The sequence below is a fragment of the Pogoniulus pusillus genome, chromosome Z (genome assembly GCF_015220805.1).
Source record: "Pogoniulus pusillus isolate bPogPus1 chromosome Z, bPogPus1.pri, whole genome shotgun sequence".
Lineage (NCBI taxonomy): Eukaryota > Metazoa > Chordata > Aves > Piciformes > Lybiidae > Pogoniulus > Pogoniulus pusillus.
The window spans coordinates 9,014,112-9,039,957 of NC_087309.1; the positions used below are offsets into that span (position 1 = coordinate 9,014,112).

At 37.7% G+C, this 25,846-nt stretch overlaps 1 protein-coding gene across 7 annotated transcripts in view; it reads right to left on the minus strand.

Annotated features, from left to right (window-relative positions):
* NIPBL (NIPBL cohesin loading factor) overlaps positions 1–25,846 on the minus strand; it is a 167,857-nt gene that overhangs the window by 37,919 nt on the left and 104,092 nt on the right. For all 7 annotated transcript variants that reach the window (XM_064140653.1, XM_064140658.1, XM_064140656.1 and 4 more), the window contains 8 exons: positions 12,109–12,291; positions 8,213–8,410; positions 7,966–8,037; positions 7,787–7,876; positions 6,603–6,706; positions 2,980–3,066; positions 1,131–1,362; positions 223–374 (listed from right to left, as the gene is read on the minus strand). In XM_064140653.1, the coding sequence (XP_063996723.1) occupies positions 223–374; positions 1,131–1,362; positions 2,980–3,066; positions 6,603–6,706; positions 7,787–7,876; positions 7,966–8,037; positions 8,213–8,410; positions 12,109–12,291 (1,118 nt within the window). The remainder of the gene's footprint in view (positions 1–222; positions 375–1,130; positions 1,363–2,979; positions 3,067–6,602; positions 6,707–7,786; positions 7,877–7,965; positions 8,038–8,212; positions 8,411–12,108; positions 12,292–25,846) is intronic.

Sequence of the window (25,846 nt, forward strand, 5' to 3'; positions counted from 1 at the left end):
CAGTAAGGTTAAACTTTTCTTAAATGTATACAAAAAGCTATTAAAGATTTGAATATTAAATGCTTTTTTCCCCTGCAGATTACCTATAACACACTAAACCAGTTATTTTGGTGTTAATAATAAGTAAAAAACCAATTATTTCATACTCCATGTACTGTGACAATCAGAACTTTACATTCTCTCTGGGAAAAGAACAATATTAGGAATTCTGATAAAACTTACCTGAAGAATAGTTGTGTCTGTAAGAAGCTGTATCTCTAGCAACTCTGACAAGCTGCTGACAATGTCACAAACTTTGTTATACAACATTACTATGACTCTTTGCTTGTGGGTGGCACACTTGGCACGTTTTGCTTTGGAACTTAATACACCGCCTAGAAAGCAAAAAGTATCTTCACTAATTTTTTCAGTGTTTCACATCAAGTATTATAAAGACAATCAATTTTCCTCAAAAAGTGTCCCCAAAACAACTGCACAGTAATCTGAGCTTTGTAATCTGATTGTTTACCAAAGAAAAACTATTTAGTAGAAACAAGAAAGAATTTCATATTATATTAATTTTTTATACTTGCTCTAAGTTCTGGATCTAAGATTTACAAAAAGTTTCTTGAATACAGACACCCACATCTAAAGATGTGCATGTGATGACACTGAAAACACTAAATGCTGAATAGATTTCACTGAAATAAATCATTACATAGATTATGACTATAAAATTTCTTATTCCTACATATAGTAAATAGGCACAGAAGATGACATTCTGTCAAACTTCTAAACACTTCAGTCCAAATATTTTGGTTACAATATTGCATTAAATATTATTGCATTTTGTGCCATTATTGCTGTAAAGCAAGATGTATGACTAATTCAGAAGATGTTTCATTCATTGTTTCTTTGTTCTGGTTTGGTTTTGGTTGGGGTTTTTTTTACCTCTAGATTTCATTGTCCTCAAATTCACAAAAAGCACTACTTTAGGATGCTGTGTATGACAAGGAATAACTATATCTATAGGAATTGCGTACAAAGATCTTAGTCCAGAAAGTCATATCACTTTCATCTTCATAAAGTAGATTCTGTCATGGTATTTTTACAATGTAGAAAGATTTTTGACATTTTCTTAGCATACTAACCACCATGAGGATCCACTCTATACACAGGATCATACTGAGGATAGAGAGTGTTCTGCAAATGAAATTTTGTGTATTGAATAACTCTTTCTATTACATCCTCAATATATACAGCTTTAGGCATATTTGGTGATGTCATAATATTGATGGCAGTAAGACAAGCATCAGCAGATTTTGTCACTCTTTCCATAATAAGATCTCTCCATAATCTTTCCTCATCTTCAGTGTCATTGTTCTGTAACAGGTAGGAAAAACAGGACAATATGAACAAGGAAGTCAAATTTTATCCTTACCAAGTAGAAGATATTAACATTACCTTAATATACTTACATATGGCTATAATTTTTAAAATTTACTTTTTGATACAAAAATAGATGCTTTTTAGAAGTGAACTAATGTTTGTTTTACTACCAACACGTTTGTAATGTCTGCCTAAGACACAAGTCTTCAAGTCTCACTGTATTCTTCTGCTAGAATACAAAATAAGCTTTCTGTCTATCACTGTGAAGCACTATGAGAGAAGACTGCCACATACTCGACTTCAGACTGATGTATCTTAAGCAAAATCTAAATTCACTCATCTAGTGTTTTCTTCAGTGGCCTATGCACTCCAGTTGCTGCATAATTTTTGCCACTACAGGAGATCCTTACACAAAAAGACTGTTACAAGTCACTCTGGCTTTAAAATGCTTGTTCGTTATGCAAATGACGTGATGAAAAAACCAAGTAGGTTTAGGTATTTCCTTTTCCCTCATTATGGTTGGAAATAAAAAGAGTATTTATTCTGCCTCCAAAAAACATCCTGACACAAAGACAGACTATCTTTGCTGCACTGCAGAAGAGTAAACTTACTCCTTTAGCAGAAGCTTTCTTTGTCATCAAGATTTAAAGAAAAACCTAAAACTTGGTTGGCTAAAAATTCCTGTTTTTTTTAATCAAAGCTGTTTCTCTGAATTGAAACCATTAGGCAATTCCACTAAATGGATAATAACCTGGAATTTTACTACAAAAAGACAAAAGAAAAGTATCACTTTAAAAGCATTAGCATAAGAACTCCAAAGTTCTGTAATTCTGTGAAGATTTAATCAAGTGAAGTAGAACAGGCAAACTGGCACTTTCTTTTTACTTATTTTTCATATTGCTAAAGGCGTTCAGAACAATACAATATAATTTTGAAAACTGTAGAAAGTATCTAGATGAAAGTATTTAATAACATATAATGTGTCTCGGGTCTTCATTTGCAAGTTCAAATTCTCCAAAAACTCAAGAACTCTATTCTTGCTAGGATATAGTTCTGACTAGGAAGCATAGAAATAAAGAAATATTCTAAATGTGAAATACCACATATCGACCTCATAAGAACTTCAAATCCCTAAATCCCTTCAAAGCAGTTTCAGGTGTGGATTAGGAAAGAACCCTAGAATCACAAGCTTCCTGTTAATTTCACTTACACTGACAATTTTAACTTTTCATCTTAAGAACAAGCCTAAACCTCTTTTCTTAATGGTAAGAAGAATGTGCTCCAGGTGAGCTACTTTCATTGGACCTGGACACAAAAGCAGGGTAATGCCCAAAGGTGCAATTACACCAGTTACCACGAACAGCTCAAGATGAAACTATAATACATAAAATTGAAATTAAAGTCAGTTGCTTCCAATGCACCAGTTAGTCATCACTACTAACACAAAACATGTTTAGCACTGAGAAAACATAACACATTGAATCTTACTTGAAATCTGAAAATCTCAGTTTCTTTCACACACACAAAGTACTTGGAACTATCACTGAACAGGACTCAAGTAAAGAAAAATATTCCCCACAATGTTGTGAAATTACATGATTTGAAACTCACATGGTTAAGTAATGTTGAAAGCTTTGATCCATCTTGAATATTCTTCTCCAAAATATTCAAGACTTTCACTGTTTTATCTGTTGAGAGCTGAAACAAGGAAAGAGACACATCAAACAACTGCAGAACAAAGAGGCTTCCAAACTACTGAAGAGAATGTCCATGGATGAGGGACAGAACTGTATTATAATATGAAACACTTAAATTACATGACATTTGAGATAAGGATTGGATCTTAACTTCTGTGGTTACGCTGAGAATATAAATAAACAAGGTGAAATATATTCTGATTGCGATGAAATTGCATTTTCAAACAGTAGAATCCACAGAAATACATTTAGAATTGCTTATCTCTCATTAAGTTAAATATTTTTCTACTAGACACAGAAATTTACCAAATATAAGTATTATTTACAAATTCCAACTGACCACACAGAACTTCATCAGAAAAAAACCCAACAAATTCCGTGCTTAAGCAGAAAGAAAATTCCCTGATACTTGAGTGCCAATAAGAAGGAAATGTATTTTAATATTGTTACATTTTAAGAAGTAGCATGTTGAAAAAAGTAATTTGAGCTCATAGAACTACTATAGAATTACGACCAAATAACTTGTAGAACATGCTGAACTCAAGGACAGACAATTTGACTGACCCAGACGCTGTACCTTTAAAACCAACAAAATTCTGCTTTTATGTATGTATGAAAAATACGAAATAAAGTCTAAGAATGAGAATTATCAGGAATGAGAAACACTGAGGATGACAAAGCAAGACAGGTAGATTGAAGAGAAGTACAAGGAGAGTATCTAAATTGTGGATTAAAGAAAATCCTCTTGAGTGACTTTTATACTTCACAGCCACTTCATAAACATATTAAGTGGTCATGAGGAGGCAGAGTAAGAGTCTAATACAAGAGTGCCCAAAGTCCACAGTTCCAGCAAAATAACAAAACCAAGAACATTCTTTACAGAGGTGTGACACTACAGCTTGACTCATAGAATCAACCAGGTTGGAAGAGACCTCCAACATCATCCAGTCCAACCTAGCACCCAGCCCTAGCCAGTCAACTACACCATGGCACTAAGTGCCTCAGCCAGTCTTTTCTTGAAGACCTCCAGGGACGATGCCTCCACCACCTCCCTGGGCAGCCCATTCCAATGCCAATCACTCTCTCTGGGAAGAACTTCTTCCTAACATCCAGCCTATACCTACCCTGGCACAACTTGAGACTGTGTCCCCTTGTTCTATTGGTGGTTGCCTGGGAGAAGAGGCCACCCCTCACCTGGCTACAATGTCCCTTCAGGTAGTTGTAGACAGCACTGAGGTCACCCCTGAGCCTCCTCTTCTCCAGGATAAACAACCCCATATCCCTCAGCCTCTCCTCATAGGGTTTATGCTCCAGGCCCTTCACCAGCCTCTTCGCCATTCTCTGGACACCTTCTAGCACCTCAATATCTTTCTTGAATTGAGGGGCCCAGAACTGGACACAGGACTCAAGGTGTGGCCTGACCAGTGCTGAGTACAGGGCAAGAATAACCTCCCTTGTCCTACTGGCCACACTGTTCCTGATGCAGGACAGGATGCCATTGGCTCTTTTGGCCACCTGGGCACATTGCTGGCTCCTCTTTAGTCTACTGTCTATCAGTACCTCCAGGTCCCTTTCCTCCTGGCTGCTCTCCAGCCGCTCAGTCCCCAGCCTGTAGAGCTGCTTCGGGTTGTTGTGGCCAAAGTGCAGAACCCTGCACTTGGCCTTGTTCAATCTCATCCCATTGGCCTCTGCTCACCCATCCAGCCTGTACAGGTCCCTCTGCAGGGCTCTCCTACCTTCCAACAGATCAACATCTGCTCCTAGCTTGGTGTCATCTGCAAACTTACTGATGCTGGATTCAATCCCCTCGTCCAGGTCATCAATAAAGATATTGAACAGGACTGGGCCCAGCACTGATCCCTGGGGAACACCACTAGTGACAGCTGCCAACTGGATGTGGCACCATTCACCACTACTCTCTGAGCTCTGCCATCCAGCCAGTTCTTGATCCAGCACAGAGTGAATCTGTCCAAACCATGAGCTGCCAGCTTGGCTAGGAGCTTCTTGTGGCAGACAGTGTCAAAGGCTTTGCTGAAGTCCAGGTAGACGACATCCACAGCCTGCCCCACATTCACCAGGCAGGGAACCTGATCATAAAAGGAGATCAGGTTGGTGAGACAGGACCTGCCCTTCCTAAACCCATGCTGGCTGGGCCTGATCCTTTGGCCATCCTGTAGGTGCTTTGTGGTGGCACCCATGATGACCTGTGCCATGACCTTGCCTGGCACTGAGGTCAGGCTCACAGCTCTGTAGTTTTCTGGCTCCTCCTTACAACCCTTCTTGTGAATGGGTATCACATTGGCCAGCTTTCAGTCTTCGGGGACCTCTCCAGTGAGCCAGGACTGCTGATAAATGATGGAGAGTGGCTTGGCCAGCTCAGCTGCCAGCTCTCTCAGCACCCTAGGGTGGATCCAATCAGGTCCCATGGACTTGTGAGGATCCAAATGATGCAGCAGGTCCCTTACTGCTTCCTCATGGATTAGAGGGGGACTGTACTGGTCCCTGACTCCATCCACCACTTCAGGAGTCCAGCTGTCCTGGAGACAACCTGTCCAACTATTGAAGATTGAGGCAAAGAAGGTGTTAAGCACCTCTGCCTTTTCCTCATCCTTTGTCACTATGTTCCCCTCTCTATCTAACAAGGACTGGAGGTTGTCCTTGGCCCTTCTCTTGCCATTCATATATTTAAAGAAACACTTTTTATTTTCCTTGGCAGCCGTGGCCAGCCTAAGCTCCAAGTGGGCTTTTGCCTCTCTAATCTTTCCTCTACAAGACCTAGCAACTTCCTTGAACTTTTCCTGGGACACATCCCCTCTTTTCCAAACATGATAAACTCTTTTTTTAATCTTTAATTCCTTCAGCAGCTCCCTGCCCATCCAGTCTGGCTGCCTCCCTCGTCGGCTGTCTTCCGGCTCAATGGCACTGCCTGCTCCTGTGCCATCAACAAAAAGTTCTCTTGAATTGAATTTGGGAAGAATACAGCAAAGAAACAATGATATGCAATCTACAGAAAATGACCCTTCTTATCACCTGGGGTGTCAAGTCTTTTAAGTTTGAACCGCTTTAGTGGAGAGATGGAGGAAACAGGCAATTCAGCATTATGACAGCTGGACATATCACATTTACATCACACTGATGGCTTACATTTGAGAAAAGGTAATTTTTTCCACTTTGCCACATTTATTGTGGTTGCTTAACACCAGCTGTTAAGGAGAAAAGCCCATAAGCTGACATGCTTTTGTGAAAGTAGGTTAATTAGTTTAGATTCTACTACTCAGGCTTGGGTGTTGTATATTGGCATTTAGTCAGCACTGACACAGAGAAAGACCATTCAACAAAACCATTTCAGCTACAGAGAGAGTAAGAGATAAGCTGTCACAACTTTTTAAGCATTTCAGCTATGTCAGTAGCAGCACAACTATTCTTATGTGGCACATGCACACCTGAAGAGGGAGGAGTATCACTACAGGAGACATCAGTTTTTGTGCGTTTACTGAAATTTCAGTTCAAAAAGAGCTAAAGACAATGAAGTTGTACCTTGTCCATAATGCCCATTGCCTTGATTTTTGCAGATTCACTACCCAATTCATTAAGCTGATGTTTTCCTAGCAGAAACTCCTGTGGAATCTCATCATCATCACCTTTAAAAACAAACAAACAAAACCAGACTAAAAATTAACAATCATATTTCTAACTAGAACTCAAGAAAAGTAGTATTTTAGAGCCAGTCGGTGGAAGGAAAAAAAAAAAAGAGTTCTCAAAATAGCTAGCACATACTAGTTCCAAACAGTTATCAGGTAATGAGGACTGATGATGACAGTTTGTTTGCCTTAAAATGAATACTTGTTACATAGTTAACCTCACTTACCGCAGCTTTTGTTATCGCCCTCGTTTCAGTAAAACAAATCTCAAATTATTCTAGTCCTAATTCTGAATTTCAAATCTGGGTAGTAGGTGAAAAACATATATGAAATTAAGTGTCTGTGTCTGAATTACATTTACCCTTAAAAAAAACTCATAATGTTACCAGCGATAGAAAGAATCAATGACTTTCAAGTTCAAGGCTAGACACATTATTACTTTTAAAACTGCAGTGATTTTGTTTACTAAGCTCAGCTCCTCTTTCTAATCTTGTGACAAAGATGACTGAGAAAAAAAAATACCTATTTCAGTAAAAAGTCACCTTGGTCAACCTGAACTACTTCCTCAGTTCTCTAAGCTGGCTAGATTTTCACTGGAATTGGTAAGGGGTACACAGTGATTCTGTGCCTTACCCATAACTGCATTAAGGACTCTGCTACTTGAATTGAATAATGAAGGTCAGTTGGGTCAAAGGTCGCAAGAGACACAAAATTATATACCTCAAACGCTACTAGTAAGAGACTCCTGTTATGCCACTGTAATTAACATAAACACGTTTGACAGAACCTAACACCTCAATGACATCCCAAAGAAGTATTCTTCCCACTCCAGGGGACTGTTATTTCTCTCATTATGACCTATGTCTCCCTTTTGGATTCTGTAGGGAGAAAGAAAGAGGATTTTTTCCTTTCAAATTTCATGTGCTGCTGCAGGAAGATGTCACCACCCATGGTAGAAGCATATGAATGTGCTATGCACTAGTATGTATCATATAATCACCAAGAAGGTAGTTAAAAAATATCAACACAAGGGTTTTGGTGGATTTTGTGTTTCTAATTTGAAAATTTCTGACATATTACCAAAAGCTGTAAAATCCATGTCTTCTAAATTTTCCAAAATGTTCTCTATTGAGGCAGTGAACCTTTTGAAAGTAGAAGAATCCATCATTTCTGGTGAAGAAAACAAACAATAAGCAATTATTTTATGTACAAATCAGAAAATATAAACTGTACAGCAAATAAAACCCTCCTAAAATTACCTTCTGGTGTTAGTTTAGGTTCGTAAGCTTTCCTTCTCTTTTGTTTTTCTTTTTTCTTCATTTTCCTGGCCACTAATTAAGAGAATGAAGAGTGAAACAGATATAAAAAAAATACAGGATTATTTACATTTCATGCACTTTTAGTCAACTCTGCATATAAAGATACTTAATTTAAAATGTTTAACATAAGTTTTAAAAGCATAGTATTATGCAATTAAAATTAAATTAAAAAAAAATTATCAGTTACCCTCACTGAGACTAGGGGGAGGAGAATAATCATCTGTATCAGAGTCATCCGGGCTGCGATTACGGTAACGGCCACCACCAGAAGTTCTCCTTCCTTCATGATAATGACCACTTCTCCTGTGGTCACCAGAACTTCTTCTGTCGTGTTCTTCATACTGCCAAGCTTCATCTCTGTCTTTTTTGTGTCTTTTACGAGAAGCTAGAAATAAAATGCATTTGCACTTGAAGGACAAAAATTCTACTTTTAATAGATCAAAATTAAACACTTTAATATATTTCAGAGATGTGTAGATGTGACAGGAATATGATTTAGTTGTAGACTTAGCAGTGTTACATTTATGGTTGACTTTCATGATCTTAAGTATTTTCTCCAACTTAAATGATTCTATGCTTTGTAAGTTGAACACTATTGTAAAACCATTGTGTAGAATAAGGGAATGCTCTAAAACTATTACATAAAATCCTGTTATGTCAATATTCTAATAATTTCTCCTCAATGACATAAAAAATGTGCCTGACAGAAAACTCCTCAAAATACAAATTTACTGGGCATTTGTCCTTTTGAGCAAAGTAAAGAAAGAGGTAAAAATCAACATAAGTTTCAACCTTTCATGAGAGAACACTGAGATAATTTCTTCAGGTATCTAAGTTACAGCTACTATTGGGTGTCTACATTCAAATTCAGTGATTGTTTTGCCAATTAGCACAGCAAGTTCCAATGAGACTTGGCAATCCAGCTGCTTAAAGATATTTTGTTTTCCCAAGAAAATTAAACTTTTATCTTGATAAATATTTTGGAAATCTAGGGCAAAGGAGAAGGCTGGACTCAGAATTTTGGGCACCAGTACTACAGAAGGTGACTATGACCAGTTTTCCATCAAGACTAAAAATAACAGCAAGAGTGAATGTTTAGGCAACTGCAAAAAACATTCTATATAGAAACAGATTTGGCAGAAATGAAGTGGAGGAGTGGGAAGGCAGGATTCACTTATTTTCAGAGAAACTCTTGTGTTGAAGGGCAGAGGATGCTAATATGTAATAGAAAAAAGATATGGAGGAGGAAGTAGCCTTCATCCATGAAAGCAGCAAACTCTCCATTATCTAACATAACGGGACACTTGGGCTAGCAAAGAGCGGCTTAACAGAATGTGTTGTGAAGATCAAAACAGCTCCAAATCATGACATTCTAGACTAGCTGAGAATGTGCGGACAGATATTAAGGCATATATCCAGTGTGTCTCTACTGAATCTGTAGTTTAGGGAGGTATGAGTGCATAGAAAGTTGCTTCAGAGCAAAATGGCTCCAAACATTTATACGGAACTGGAACTGAATAGGCTTATTCTTCCTGCAACCCTAGTTTATTAACAAACATAGGGAAAATGCCAGGATATAGTTACACCTGGTTTATGTACCTGATATAGTCAATAGTAAGTCTGGATGCATAACTAATTAAAAAAAGAAAAAAGCACTGACAGATCAGGTGATAACTAATGCTCTGCACTGCACCCTAGAGGGCTTCCACTTCTGAAAACACAGTATGTAACTTCTGCACAGAGATGCTCCAAGCCTTTCAGGTAATAACTTAGTGCAGGGTTTGAGCTGTATTTCAAGATCAGACTTTTTTTCTGGAGGCACTACAGTCATGTTAATGATGCCTGATCTACTAACGTCCTTTAAAATGACTCAGAGTCAACTGTGATTGAACAAACAGAGGACCATCTTGGATACTTCTAGTAAGCACACCGAGGAAAGCAAATGTGCTATAGGAAGACTTTACATATCTAAACTGACTCTTTTTCCCCAGTGATACGGTATTTTGTGGAGGCTTATGGCATCTGTCTCCACAGTTTACAAATCAACAAGGTGAACTGTGACCTTCATCTCCATGACAGAAGTAACTTTCAGTATTTCTGTTGGGCAGAATTTTTAATTGATCAGTTTATCAATGCTGCATGACAAAACAAAATGTGTTACGGTCACGACAGTTCTGCAAGGGGCTGCAAGGTTCACAAAACGAACATGGGACCTACTCAATTTATTTTCAAGTAGATAAAATTGATTAAAAAATTAAGACAAACATTTCAAAAGTTAGTCTTTTTTGTGTGTGTAAAATCAATAATATCTGGAATATGAATACCCCATTTCCATCAATTGCAGAATTCTGCAAAACATTTAAGTAATACTACATTTAGCACTTATTGTATGAGAATGATTTAATAAATTTTTAATTTCTCATCATTCAGCTCAATAGAACGTCACTCTGTGATGAGATATTCAAAGAAACTCCTTTTCATCTACAAGAATCACTATTTTGTATTTCTTGAAGTTCAATTTGAGATAATCAAAAGAATTCTGAAATACATGTAACAGTACAAATCTCTTCACTGTGCTTGTCACAAATCCCTCAATCCCTTGATCATTTCATTTCATTTTAATTCAGTATCCTTTGAGAAATACAGTAAATTACGTTTAAGCTAGCTGTTCCCACTGAATTTGTTAGTGATGGCCAGATAGCTTAAGTGGATATAATGAACCCATAATCCCTTAAAACATAAAATTACTGTGAAGGTTTTCCCTAATTTGTATATAAGAAATTCAGCTGCCTCTATGGGTAATGGGTAGGGTAAGGTATCAGTTCTCTCCATTCCTGATCAACTCAAATAATTTTGCTTTACTTGTTTATTTTCTTTTCATTCACTGTTCCAGACTATTACCATCATAAATAGGTTATTATATGGTAAACAGAAATATAGAATTCTGAACAAAGAAAATTAATCAAGTCAGATTACAAATGACCTTAAGTTGTCATACTTGTTCTGAAATTGGCTATATTTCATTATAACTAACAGGAAAACCAAATATACAGAAAGATATTATTTTCTGCTCCTTTGATAAAGATTAGAGGTATCACTAATTTTCACATGTATGTGTTCACAAGCACTGCTTATGTGTTGGACAAGAACTTGAAATGTAGTAAAAAGAAGAACTAATCTTTCTCTTTTGGACCCTAAGAAATACCAAAAATCAAAAGAATGTGTTTTACAATTGCTTGTGGTGATGTTTATACAAGCAAAGTTGGAAGGAGTCTAAAGCTGGAAAAAAAATCACTATAAGCAAGAGAGCTGCTCACGTTAACAGCAACAGGCAGGTCTCCTGTAGTCCTGCATGGGTAACACATCTAAGATGTTAACTCAGATTGAACAGATACTATTTTAATAAGAGTTTCTCTTCAGTGTTGATAACTGAACAGAGACAAGCTAACCATCCTCTTATTAGCAAATAGGAAATCCCTTCCTCACTTAGAGGCACGTAACCATTTTTTGACATTTAGGATCTTTATCTGCACAGCAAAATTCTAACTACAAGCTTTCACTCTGTGAACAGTTAATTCAAGAATAGTATCATCAGCAAATGGTATTTTGAGAACCCAAAAGCAACTCTGATATGTCTTTCAAGCAAAATGCCAGAGTAATAATAGCAGAAATATCTTAAGAAAATTCAGGGTAATAAAGTTATCAGTTTATCATGTCTTTCCTTCCCTTGGTATGCAGGTTTTCTCTGCTGCTTTAGGGGATATGCTTTTTAACCTGATTGGCTAAAAATGTTTCATAGTACATCTGAAAATACAGAAAATCTCAGCAGCAGTTTCTCATAAGCCAATCAGGAAAATAAATGTAAGAACTAACTGCCTTTTATCTTGAGTAACAAACTGAAATCAACTAACTTTTCTTTTAAAATACTAATTTTAAAAAGGGTCCCTGTCCAAGTTGTTGTCAGGAGAGCAAACCTGTTTTCAGATCTTTTAGAGTAGCCAACTTCAGAAAACAGTGCATCTTTCTGTAAAAGCAAAACATTAGTTTTCTTTAGCAGTAGGAACAGAACTATGTGCTACTTACATTCAAAAGCTTCTTCACTGTCATTGTCTTCATCAGAACTGATTTCAGCATATTTTGGGTTTTCATTTACTGTGCTACGTTTGCGCTTGTTCATTTTCACACGTTCACAAAGTGGCATGGTGGATTCAATTTCTGCCAGGAGCTCAGGAGGCAACTCCTTTAAAACTGACTGATCTATGCTACCTATTAATGGAGAGTAAGAAGAACAAATGTGAACCTGAAGACAAAAATAAGGGCCAAACACTATAGCCTTTTCTCAGTAAACACTTACAGTATACCCACTAATAATACCACAGTTAGATAGAACTGGATGTATTTGACAGCCTTCTTTAAAATTACATTTATTGTCACACTACAATTAATTTAACATATTAAACTACATACACATCTCCAATAAAATATTTTGTCAGGCATACAAACAAATTAAAACTGGTGAGTTTCTTTTGTAGAAAGACACCCAAGCACTATTTCCACAAAATTTTGTCTTGTTTCAGTTCACCATCTGAATTTAACAAGTTTTTTAACAATGTAGGGAAATGAAGGTAAATAAATTCTTTGTGCCTCGTTAACAGCTCTGTTTAGTCTCATTCATATTACTCAGTGTACACAACATGATAATATTCCCTTTTGCAATACATAGAGAAGATCTGCGGCAGAACCTTTGGGATCTTATCCCTAAATACATGCCAAAACAGTGACAGCTTGATCTCTACCCCAGTTTTTTTTTCTTACCTCCTAATAGCAGCTTTATAATGCAATGTAAATTTTTGCTTGATTTTGTTACAAAGCAAACTTAAAAGTTTTTAATTTAGTATAGAGAAACAGCTAGCTGGACAACATCAGTTTCTTTGCCACAGAGGTAAACAGGTAGACAACATTACTCCATTCTCCTCACATTTAGAAATTATGATTAGACCTGTATGAAAGTCTGAAAGTTCTCACACAAGGAAACCAAAATAATCCAAAAGAATTTATTAAGGTTTTATCTGATGACTTATCTTTATGTATCAAAAATCCTACTGCATAGGAAGACCTATTTTCCAACATCAGAACAAATATCTTTGTCATGGCATGTCTCTCTCTCATGGCATATTATGCTAATAAGAGATGAAATGTGCTATACACGCACAGATGCAGCCCTCCAAAAATTATCTTCTGGATGATAATCCAGGCTTTCATTGCATCCACCTTATCACTTACATAACTTCCCTAAAATGTATTTTATTTTTTACACTGCCCTGTAATCCAATATTACATGTCCCTTTAAAAAAAAAAAAAAAAAAAAAAATCTTTAAATATCTTTAATTAAATGAGAAGAGCCTTAATGTGAGAAAAAAAGTTCCAGAAAAAGAATTTTTAAAGACTCTCATGTATTTCTCATTTCACATACAGATGTACATACAAAAACTACCTGCAAGCAAACCAGTGACAACAAAATTATTTCGCTAGAATTCTCAAGTATGTTAAGGAAGTTTCCTCATTTTGGTTAATTAAAACAAAACAAACCTTAAAATACCACAGTTTTCAAACTGAGGTAGGACAACACTACAAAGTGAAGCTGACAGTGAAAATGGCCCTAATCTCCCTCCGTGCTGTGGTCATTTTTACTTACTGGTGTTGCTGCCATCCTTATCTAATCATTATCTGCCAAAGCTACCTAAACTCTCAACACAGTCACAGAAGGGTCTGTTTGGAAGGGACCTCCCCGTGTGATGCAGTCTCATGCCCTCTGCAGTAAGCAGGGCCAGCCTCAACTAGATCAGGTTGCCCAGAGCCCTGTCAAGCCTCGCTTTGAGTATCCAGGGATGGGATACTTCCCAGGGAACCTGTTCCAGAGTTTTACCACCTTCATAGTAAAGAACCTCTTCCCAACACTCAACCTAAATCTGCTCTTTCCTGGCTTGAAGCCACTGTCCCTCATTCCATTACTACAGGCCTTTCTACACAGTCTCCCTCCAGTCTTCCTGTAGGCCCTCTTCAGTTATTGGAAGGCCTCCACCAGATTTCATTGGAGCCTCCTCTTCTCCAGGCTGAACAACCTCAGCCTGTCATTGTAGTAGAGCTGCTCCCAGCCCCTGATCATTCCCGTGGCCCTGCTCTGTAGGGCCATAAATACTGCTTTCGAAAGGGCCAGAAAACATTTCACAGTGTGGCTGACCATGCTGCTGTGACATGACTGCACCCTGCAGCCTGCGCGTGAAGACGTGCAGAAAGGAGCTGGCTCAGACGGAGGAGAGCCTCTGAGCGTAGCAGCAGCTGCCTGGACGACAGCCAGGTCTGACCTGGATGCTGCACAGCCACGCACCTGAGCGCTGCTGTCCCTACAATAATACTTCATTGTCTTTCTGTATGATTATGCATTGCCTGAAGAGAGTTAGCTTAAATCCATCCCCAGACTACAGAAAAAAAACAAAACACATACACAAGTTTTAAGACTCTTTCCACAGGTGAAACTGGCTAGAGGGCATCACAGAATCATAGAAGCAACCAGGTTGGAAGAGACCTCCAAGATCAGCCAGTCCAACCTAGCACCCAGCCCTATCCAGTCAACTAGACCATGGCACTAAGTGCCTCATCCAGGCTTTGCTTGAACACCTCCAGGGATGGTGACTCCTCCCTGGGCAGCCCATTCCAATGCCAATCACTCTCTCTGCCAGCAACTTCCTCCTAACATCCAGCCTATACTTCCCCCAGCACAACTTGAGACTGTGTCCCCTTGTTCTGTTGATGGTTGTCTGGCAGAAGAGACCAACCCCCCCTGGCTACAGCCTCCCTTCAGGTAGCTGTAGACAGCAATGAGGTCTGCCCTGAGCCTCCTCTTCTCCAGGCTAAACACCCCCAGCTCCTGGTTTGCATTAGAAATGCTGTGTGCAGCAGGAGTATGGAGGTAATTGTCCCTTTGGACTCTGCTCTGCTGAGGCCACACCTCGAGTATTGCGTTTGGTTTTGGGCACTTCATTACAAGAAAGATGTGGAGAAAGTGCAGAGGAGAACAACAGAGCTGGTGAAGGGCATGGAGAATAATGTTTATGATTGTTGTGACCAAAATGCAGGGCCCAGCACTTGGTCTTGTTAGATATCATTCCATTGGTCTCAGCCAATTGATCTACCCTGTCTTGATCCAAGTAAAGGAAGACAAGCTGCATGAAATCCCCAAACAACAAACAAAATTTACATACTACTACTCTCCTACTGTCTATCTGTTCTTGCTTTCCTTATTGATTTAATTTCCAAGGCAGACCACCACTCAACCTTTAACTGATTATGACAATATTAATTAATAAAATCAAATTATCAAAACCCAAACACAACTACTTCAAATATTTGGGAAAATTGTAACTTAATTTTCTTTTCAAAAGTTCCAAGTTCTCTACAGTCTGGAGTGCTAAATTCAACTAATAATTGAATTGCACTCTCTCCTACTACAGATATTTCAGATGGCAATACAATCTTACCCTTTTTTCTTTTATTAGGGAACATGTAAATACTTTTTTTATTCAAGTAGGAAACAGCAGAAGAAAATCCCAAATAGGATTATTGTGAAGTTCTCTATATACTGTCTGGAGTGATCGTGCTGCACCCTCAGTTTCTTTAACTGTTGAAGAATGTAAATAACCAAATCTAGAGAGTTTCACTTGTGCAATACAAAGGAGTTAAGTGTGACTGTATGTGTATCTATCATTCTGATATAAACAGAAAAGGACTCCTCATCCTTTTTGAAGAACTTTAGTGGTAATACGTACTGTGGGACTCCAGTCAAGAGCTTGATAATATTTATTTTACTAATTCCTTATCTTGACTCAGAGCACCCTAACCTTCACTAGAAACATCTTATTAAATTCTTTCTTTTCACAGAATCATAGAACATTTTTCATTGGCAGAAACTTATAAAGGTCATCCTGGTCACCAAACTGGAAAGTGACCCACTTGATGGGTGGAGCACTGCTGGATAAGGAATTGGCTGAATGGTCACATGCAGAGAGTGGTGATCAATGGCACAATGTCCACCTGGAGACCATCAACATGTGGCGTCCCTCAGGGGTCAGCGCTGGCACCAGTACTGTTTAACATCTTTGTTAGTGACACGGACAGAAGAATCGAGTGCACCCTCAGGAAGTTTGCAGATGACCACTAAGCTGTGTCGGCTTGATAGAGGGAAGGAATCCATTCAGTGAGACCTAGACAGGCTAGAGAGGTGGGCCCGGGACAGCCTCATGAAATTCAACAAGGCCAAGTGTAAGGTCCTGCACCTGAGTTGGCACAATCCCAAGCACAACTCCAGGCTGGGTGATGAATGGCTGAGAGCAGTCCTGAGGAAAAGGACCTGGGGGTCTGGAGTGATGAAAAGCTCAACATGAGCTGGCAATGTGTGCAAGTAGCTCAGACAGCAACCGTGTGCTGGGTTGAAGCAAGAAAAGCATTGCAAGCAGAGCAAGGGAGACAATTCTCCCCCTTTACTCTGCTCTCCTGAGACCCCACCTGGAGTACTGTGTGCAATTCTGGAGCCCCCAAGCACAAGGAGGACATGGAACTGTTGAAGCAAGTCCAGAGGAGGCCACAAAGGTGCTCAGAGGTCTGCAGCATCTCTGCGATAAGGACAGGCTACGAGAGCTGGGGCTCTGCAGCCTGGAGAAAAGAAGGCGTTGAGGAGACCTTGTAAGTGGCCTTCCAGTATCTGAAGGGGGCCTACAGGAAGGCTGGGGAGGGACTATTTACAAGATCTTGTAATGACAGGATGAGGGGTAATGGGTTTAAACTGGCAGAAGGGAGATTTAAACCAGATGTTAGGAAGAAGTTCTTTCCGGTGAGGGTGATGGAACACTGGAAAAGGTTGCCTAGGGAGGTTGTGGATGTTCCCTCCCTGGAGGTATTCAAAGCTTGGTTAGATGAGGCATTGAGTGACCTTTTCTAGTGGGAGGTGTCCCTGCCTCTGGCAGGGGATTTGAACTGGATGATCTTTAAGGTCCCTTCCGACTTAAACCATTCTATGATTCTATTCTAGCTACAATCCAGCCCTTTTACAATAAGCAAGGCCATCTTCAACTAGGCCAGGTTACTCAGAGACCTGTTCTCAGGGATGGGGCATCTACTACCTCTCAGGGCAACCTGCTGCAACATTTCATCACCCTCATTGTAAAATGTTTCTTGCTTCTGTCTGTTGTGAATCTAACCTCTTATGTTTGTTCACAGCAGTAAATAAATAATTAAAGAGAATATAGTTCACATTAAAAACTCTGTCACAACACAACAAACATTAGTTTACAAAACTCATGCTAATGCCTTTTCAGTTTATGGGATACCTTAAAAAACAATTACAAGAAAAGACAACACAAAGCCACTTGAAAGAATCTACAAAAACTTGCATGATGACCTTCAGTTTTTCAATTTCTTTGGTAAGTTTGCTAAGGCTTGGTACCATATTTCCACTTTAATCAGCTACATTTGCCTCTAGTTTTCACGACTTTTTTAAACAGTTAAGGAGAAAACAACTGTTTAAAAGTTGCTCCACCAGTTAAAAACAAAAGAATGACCTAACAAATTAGATTTCTGAAGAACTGTCCTCATCAGCAGAGTAGTAACTCCATTCTTTGCAATGTGTGTGTTCTACAGACATCACTTATACATACCCCTAAATTGCTGCAACTACTAAAACAAAATCTTAAAAGCACCATCAACCCAACAACTTTGTCTATCCTACCCCACATTAATAAAACTGAAGAGCAGGTTACAAAACATCTCCAAGAAAACTACCCTTTAAGAGCTGCATATGTGAAAAACTATTTCTTCTGTGACTCTACAAAGGCAGGCAATACTGTCCATGACTTACATACCAGTCACTTGACAGAGGAAGAACAAGTTACTTGGTTTCTTACCAACCAATTCTTGATAAAACTTTATAACAGATCAGTCAGAGAATCTTATGTAAAAATGAATTGGTCCATAAGCCTCCCTCAATACTCTATTTTAATCAGAGAAGCTTTTTGAAGGTGTATAGCAGGAAGATTTCTATATGTATCAAGTGGATGTGGTACTGCTCTTTGCATACAGCTTAAAAGAAGAATGGAGAGGCACAGATCTGATCCAAACTTAAACATGACTGTTTTTTAAATCTTTTTAACAACTTGATGGGTAGTTTCATTTTTGTAGAACAAACTTTAGCTAATATTTGTGCACATCTAATCTTCAGAAGGACAGTATGTGCAAGTTAAATTTTGCCTTGATCCAGGCAGATGAATGCCGTCAAGACAGGTAAGCATTAAGAAACCCAAGGAAACAACACTGTGGAATTTATTGGATCCCTTCAACACGGGCAGCACAATAATTCTTTGGCAGTGTATACATATTAGTTTTGCTTGTCTTGGTATAACAACTTCAAAGAAGCAGCTATGTAAAAAGGTGATTCTTGCTGATACTTAGGTCAGCTTTCCAAGAGCAGAGAGACTCTTCCTGCTGCAGCATCAAAACCCACGCTAATAAACTGTTACCTTCTCAGTAATGACCTACCTTTGCTTTCTGAACTATCAAAAAGAGATGTAGAGTCTACAAGCCACTAAGATCCAAATCCATTTAGAAACCTAAACACTGAAATCTTACTTTCCTAGCTATAAAAGACACTGGAAAGAGTCTGTGTCAGTTAGGTGATACAGTTACTTTAAAAATACCTATGATATCAAAATGTCCTATTTGCACAGGTATCTATGGTGGTGCATGAAAAACTGCTTGAAGAAAAACTGTTAACAAAGTTAATTTCAAAGCTGAGGTTTATGTCAATAAAATCTTTTGCATAAATTACCCTCCTGTAAATATTATCTCCTCTATTTCTGTGTGCCAGTAGTTTGTAATAACCGAAAGGGTAGTTACTGCTCTTTCATATTTATAATCAATCTCTATATATTGTACTTTACAACCTTTTTTTTCCACTACCAAAGGTGAGGATATGTATCTTAATTTTGCATTTCTCAATGTTTAGAAATTTAAATGTAATTAAAGAACTACTACACAAATGAATTGCCACAATGCAGGTAAGGTTCTGTTTCAGCTAAATAACTAGAAGAAAGAAAGAGGGACTAGAATTTCTTCCCTACTTTACAAAAACTGTCTGGAAAACAAAGTTAAGTATTGTTCCAATATAGCACTAAAGCAGTACAAGTGCAAAGAGCTACTTGACTACTGGTTAAAGCTGACAATTTCTGGCTGCTTATTGTGCAAGTTTAATTACATTCTTTCCATCAGACAGTATCTTAAAACTATTCATTATACTTGAGTCCTTGGTGATCAGAGTCCCCTGCCTACCAGCTTCACATTCCAAATAATTCTGAGCTATGAACACTTTCAAGGTCAGAAGGTGAAAACCAGGCAAATTACAATCCTTTTCTCAAAGAGGTATTTAAGGTACAAAGAAAGTACGTCTGCCCATAAGATATAAGTTCCACTTTTATCTCAATACCATATAAGCAGGTGAAAAACACACTTTCAAATGAATGCTGGGGAAAATAAGCTGGAAATTAGTATATTTACTCCAGCAGCTTTCATCTTTTCTCTCCCATTCTCTGCCTTCAAACTCATGGGAAGGATGTACAGCTATACTCTACATCAGGATATAACCCTCTATAGAGCCCCTGATCTTCACCTTTTGACTGAATCCATGACAGAACTCCTGAGCATAGCACGACAAAGGATAGGAGACATTCTCACCACCACAGATGGGATTCTCTGCTGCAATTAATTTGACAGGAGTGAGTTAGTGTATTAATGTAAGCAAGAGAGTGGCACTAGTGTAAGGTGAAAAATATCCTGTGTTCAATCCACAGGATTTGCTTGAACACATCTTTCAAAATAATTTCTCCTAAAAATCTCAGTCTCAGGCTACAAATAAGAAGAGGTTCAGACTCTGCTTCTACTTGAGTCCTTAGCTCTGGCCTTGAAAAAAATTGAATTCAGCCAGTCTGTGGAGTCAGAGAAGAATCTGGTCATGGTAACAGAGTAATTCCACAGCACCATTTTGGTTGGAAGAGACTTTTAAGATCATCAAGTTCAACTGTTAACACTGCTAGGTCACCACTGAATCATGTCCCTCAGCACCATGGCTATGCATCTTCTAAAAACCTCCAGGGATGGTAACTCTACTACTTTGCTGGACAGCCTTTTCCAACATTCTCAACTCTTTCAGTGAATAGATTTTTCCTAATACCCTGTTTAAACCTCCAGTGGTGCAACTTGAGGCCATTTCCTCTTGTCCTATAGCTTGCTGCTTGGGTAGACTGATCCCTACTTTGCCACAACCTCCTTGATGATAATTGTGGTAAGGTGCCCCCTGAGCCTCCTTTTCTCCAGGCTAAGCAAATCCAGTTCACAATACAGTACAGGCCACCGCTGCCTATGGCTAAGCAGCACAGATTCAAAAAAGGATGTTACAGTAATAGAAAATACTCTCAGAATCAGGGAGCAATTTTTGGTGGAGGAATGATATTTTCAAAGATCCAGGTAAAAAGCAGGGAATAAACCCCACAGGCACTCTCCAAAAAGGCCAAGAGAATTTGCATTTACATCAGCATCAGTTTCCTCAAGCTATGACTGCTGTGGAAACTATCACCACAAGTTACTTTATTATGAATTGCTATTCACTGCCTTTTTTGTCTTTATAGACAGCAATAAAGTGAGGCTAGAGTGATCTAGTTTCACAAAATACCTCACAAAAAATACAGTACTCAGAGTAAATGGAGCAAAATTAGTACCTGAGATAAGTGCAGTCCTGCAGAAACCCCCTTACTTTTATGAATCTCTACTAGGGGAGGGCTTCTGGATTTTGCTGTCACTGTTTTTCAACATATACACTGACATTTAAGCCAACTCAATTTACTGTATTAAAAAGGTCAGGTGTTGCAAAGTAAAGTTGCAAAACATAGCATGTATTTTTCTGTTACTATTAATGTTTGAAGTCTGAAATTATAAGTGATGCATTCTCCCTGTCAATTAATTAAAAAAAACTAAGCTATGGGACCTTGCTTTAGAAAAAAGAACTTAATTAAATGAATTCCAATTGCACTTCATAATTTTTCTTCTTACAGAAGAAAATATCCTACATAAGCAATATAATACAAACAAGGTCTCTGAAGAGAACAAGTAAAAGAAATGCCATGAATTATATATCAAATCTGTGATTATAGACACAATAAGAAGATCTGGTTTTCACTCACTATCATGGAAATATTCTCAGCCTTCATCACTGAACATATCTCAGGAAGCTATTCTTGTTTTGCTTCTTCAAAGCAACACTTACATAAGCAAGAACAACAAAAGATTACTGAAGTTTTAGCTTCCAAATTCTAAATTTCAAGTAAATGGTTTAAATATTCTCAGACAAAAGCTGTCAACTAAACCAGCTCATAATGTCAAGCCACCAGAAAGTTCAACTACCAGAACCAAATGTACTTTACCAACTTTGCCCTTTGTTTAGATCCAAATGATCTAAATGATCCAAATGTCTACATGTTTGCTTGTCTACAAGCAGTTTCAGACTTTCAACAAATTGCTCTGACAGATTAGATAACAAATTTCCAGCACCTACATGTACCAAAGTAGTTTTAAAAAAACATACCCAATTAAACAATAGACTCTTAAATCTGCAATCAGACAAATCATAATATTTTGGATGAATCAAAGTACTAGCAGGTACTGATTTTCAGTGTAGGAGGTTTGGTCAAACTTATTGCTGCTGCTAAGAACCAGGTGTGCAACATGAAAAGTACACTCTTACTACCTGGAGAAAACTTAGGAATAACTATGAGAGCAAGTATCTGAATATTTACCTCAGTGGCAAAGACTAAAGTAGGAAACAACTTAAGAAGCCCCTAGGCAAAGCACTGTGCTCAAAATGTTCCCTATTTACTGCTAACAGATCAGCACAAGAAGGGACTCCAGTGCATAATGGCTGAATCCCTGCTGCCTCCCAATACCACATTATCCCACAACTAATTCTGAAAAAACAGCACCAAAAGTGAATGTCCCAGACAGTATGCAGAGTGCCCATACAAATCCCAACATACTTTCTGAGACAGGACAGACACACCATACCTAAAACATCCCCAGTGCAAAGCAGGCTACAGAAACAAGAACTATTTGATTTAACTGGTATATATAATTTGGTTTCGCCTTTTGACTAAAGAACACCCAGAATATCTTTCAAACCGTGAACCTGTTAATTCAGAAAGGAGACAAAAAAATAATCAGGTCCATATGGACAAATTATGTCTTAAAATCAATCCTCTGTAACCCATATAGTTATTTTTCTCTAATGTCACAAGGGATGGCCAGATTGTCTCCTAGTCATGTTAAAACCAGACAGTCACTACTATCTCACAAAGACTATAGAATTCCTGTGATAGTTTTTTTTCTAGAATTCCAGTTGGACTTAGAATGTAAGAGAGGCTTTAAATACCTCAGAGTATTTAAAGAGAATATTCTTTATAAAATACTTCTTGCTGTAGGTCATGAAATATATCCTTTTTTCCACAGAAAGTGGAATAGTTTTCCAGAGAACTTAGAGAAATTTGCATGCTCATGCAAGATGCCTAATGTGTTACTGCTCTGGCCTTGATACATGCATGCAAATGGTATCAGGAACTCTAAGTCTGTGATTTTAAATTTCCAATCTGGCAAACAAAGGACTTAGACAATGGTAAACTTTACACAATTTTTAGCAAGCCAGCTGAGTTGCAGCCTTTCCTTTCCAAAGGAATAAGTTTTTACTTTGGTTATTTCCTTGCAGCACAGATGCTTGCCACACTGATTTCACTAAGTCTAACAGTGTCTGTTTCAGCATTAAGAAACTGTTACTCTGGAATTAAATACATTTGAGTGAATGCTAACATTTGCTTGATGTGTTAATATTCACATTTTTTTTTCCAAAGGATTGCCAATTTTGTCCTTTACAGAACCCTTCTATATAAGAACTGTTTAAACAAATGTTTGAAATTTAAACTCCCTTTTTGTCCACAGCTATTAGTTGGCTGTAAAAGGTATCACAGGTTGGATCACTGAGTAAATATAATATGGATACAGCTTTTCATACTCTTTCTTGACACTGCTACCTTGAAGATGAGCACCTAATTGATAACTTCGAATCTCTGAGACTGTTTCCAGCAGTGACAGAACTTGAAGATTGACCATCATGTTACACAAAAGCCAAATTACAGTTATTACAGGCTCTGAAAAGGTCACCTGGAATTTAAAAAATGCAACGCACAAGACAGACAACAACAACAACCCCAAACCAGAAAAAAACACACAGAAACACAGAACAATCTAGAAATACTGCCTCAACTCAACAACATGAAAATGACAAAGAACTATATTTTTTAGCCAATCCTTAAAGAACATGTTTGAAGAGCACCTTTGAAGAAATGGCAAACCTTCACTCACATTTCAGATCACAGCAGCAGAGAATGCAGTATATTTAGAAAGATAGAGTGAGCAATAAACACCTGTGTTTAAAGTTCTGTCTTGTAAACATAATGAAATCCTGTAACAATCTATGTAATAAAGGAGTAGCATTCAGATCAGATCTTTTTATTGTTCCTTTTTTAAACAATAAGCTCTTTTTAGGTGATACTGCACGACCCAAAAAGTGTTTCTATGCAAGTTGTAAAGGAACACACACTCAGATGTCCTAGAGTTAAAACCTGCACTGCATATATGTTACTTAGGAAAGGCAATCCTTCAAACATATTATATACCAACTCAGACATCTCCTTACACAGTTACTGTTTCTCTCATTACTCATAACCATTTCATATTTGTTCAGAATTCAGTTCACTGTGAAACTTAACACATCCCTCTGCAACATAGCTCGTTAGAATAGCTCTAAGCAGCATCAGGAACGGTATTTCCTGGAGCTCTGAAAAGAAAGGATAGCAAACACCACCTCTTCACTGTAGGCACAAACTCAAAGTGAAAAGCTCAATGGATCTCCTGAATAACTTTTTAATTAAAACCAGCATAAAAGGCATTCATAGATGCTAAAATTACAAGAGAACAAGTGTTATAATTCATCCTGACAAGGATAAAATAGGTCACAAATTTCCCCACAAAACCCTTTCACAAAAACACTATGAAAAATACTTCCATCACTTTCTTCTGAATGAATCTTTCAGAGAAATGTTCAAAGATCAAGAGAGAAAGAAAAAAAAATTTCCTTCTCAATACCAGAAAGGATTATTGAGATGATTCAATATCAACAGTCATGTTCTACAACTATTCCTCTCATGCATAAAATAGCTTTGCAAAACTTCTAACCTGCCTATGAAATTTGATTGAAATATTACTTTGTCTTTTTGCAGTACAACATAAGGCTCATATACAAGCACAATAAAGGTATGGTTTTAATATTTAAAATTCACTGCAACAATGTAAATAGTTGTACAGACTAAGTTTTCAGAGCATTAATACTATCTTAAAACAAGTCAATTCTAGCGAGATTTATACTGAATAGACATAGAATGACCTTCTAAATGGTATTTCGAACTAGCTGAACTAAGCCTATTATAAACTGGATTTCAGACAGACCACAGCAATGATGTTGTATGTGACAAAGCCAGAAGAAGACATTTTCTTAGGGATGGGATGGATGGGAATGCAAAAAAAAAACAAACAAAACACACACAAAAGAAAACATAAGATAGGAAATACAAGGAAGTAAAATAAGAAACAAAGCAAAATATACTCAGCTACATGGAGTAAGGGATGAAAGAAGTGGAATGCTGCTGAAAGGCAACTCTAGACAAGATTTGCTACAATCTGTTACGAAATATAGGATGAACTAAAGAATGCTCATGAAAATTACACTTCCTAGTGTATTAAAATATTTATAACTAAAGATGGCACAGAGTAAAAAAGTGAATAAAACTGGAGTGAGGATGCCGGCAATGGCACAAGTATTTTCTGTATCAGTTAGGTGACAGACAGGCTTTGGCTTATGAAGAGATATCTTTTTAAGTTATGAACCTTTTCAAACACTGACATTCACTTTATAGTTTAGCATAATATATCCTAGGAAGATACCAAGAAGTTGGGGAAAAAAAAGCCCACCCTAAAACTAAAAATATACATGAAAAAGGTGAAGTTCAAAGACACATTCTCAAAAATCTAGCTAGCTGTACAATTGAAACTTGATTTATAAGAGAAACATAGCTACAGCATTATTCATTCCACAATACCTATTTACTACTATCATTTAAGAATCTTATTCTGAATACAATAGCAAAATACTGCTACCAGAAGAAAACATTTTCTTTCCCTGGAAAGTAAGTCTCACATTATTTAAGGTAAGAAATATTAAATTTCAGAAAAAAAGCTCCACTAGAACACTGCAAAAAGGTTATAAACCTGACATTAAAGTTAATGCATTGCTCATGCGTGATACAGGTAAGAGAGTCATGTCAGCCACACAAGAGTCACTAAAAGTATTACCCATTAACACGTTATATATAAATAACTACATACAATACAAACTACAAAAAAAGTACTTCAGAAACATTGTATAAATCATATATACATTGTATATAAGTCTGAGAGCTCTAAAATTTACTCATTTTTCCGCACAGAGAACTGCATGAATTCAACAATCAGTCTGAGACTTGAGCTGACTTCCATCAGCAAGTTTTCGGTATTCCCTATGAAGAACACAAAAGTTCCATCTAAAGTATTTTGACTAAACTGAAAACAAAGATGTTTTCAGTTG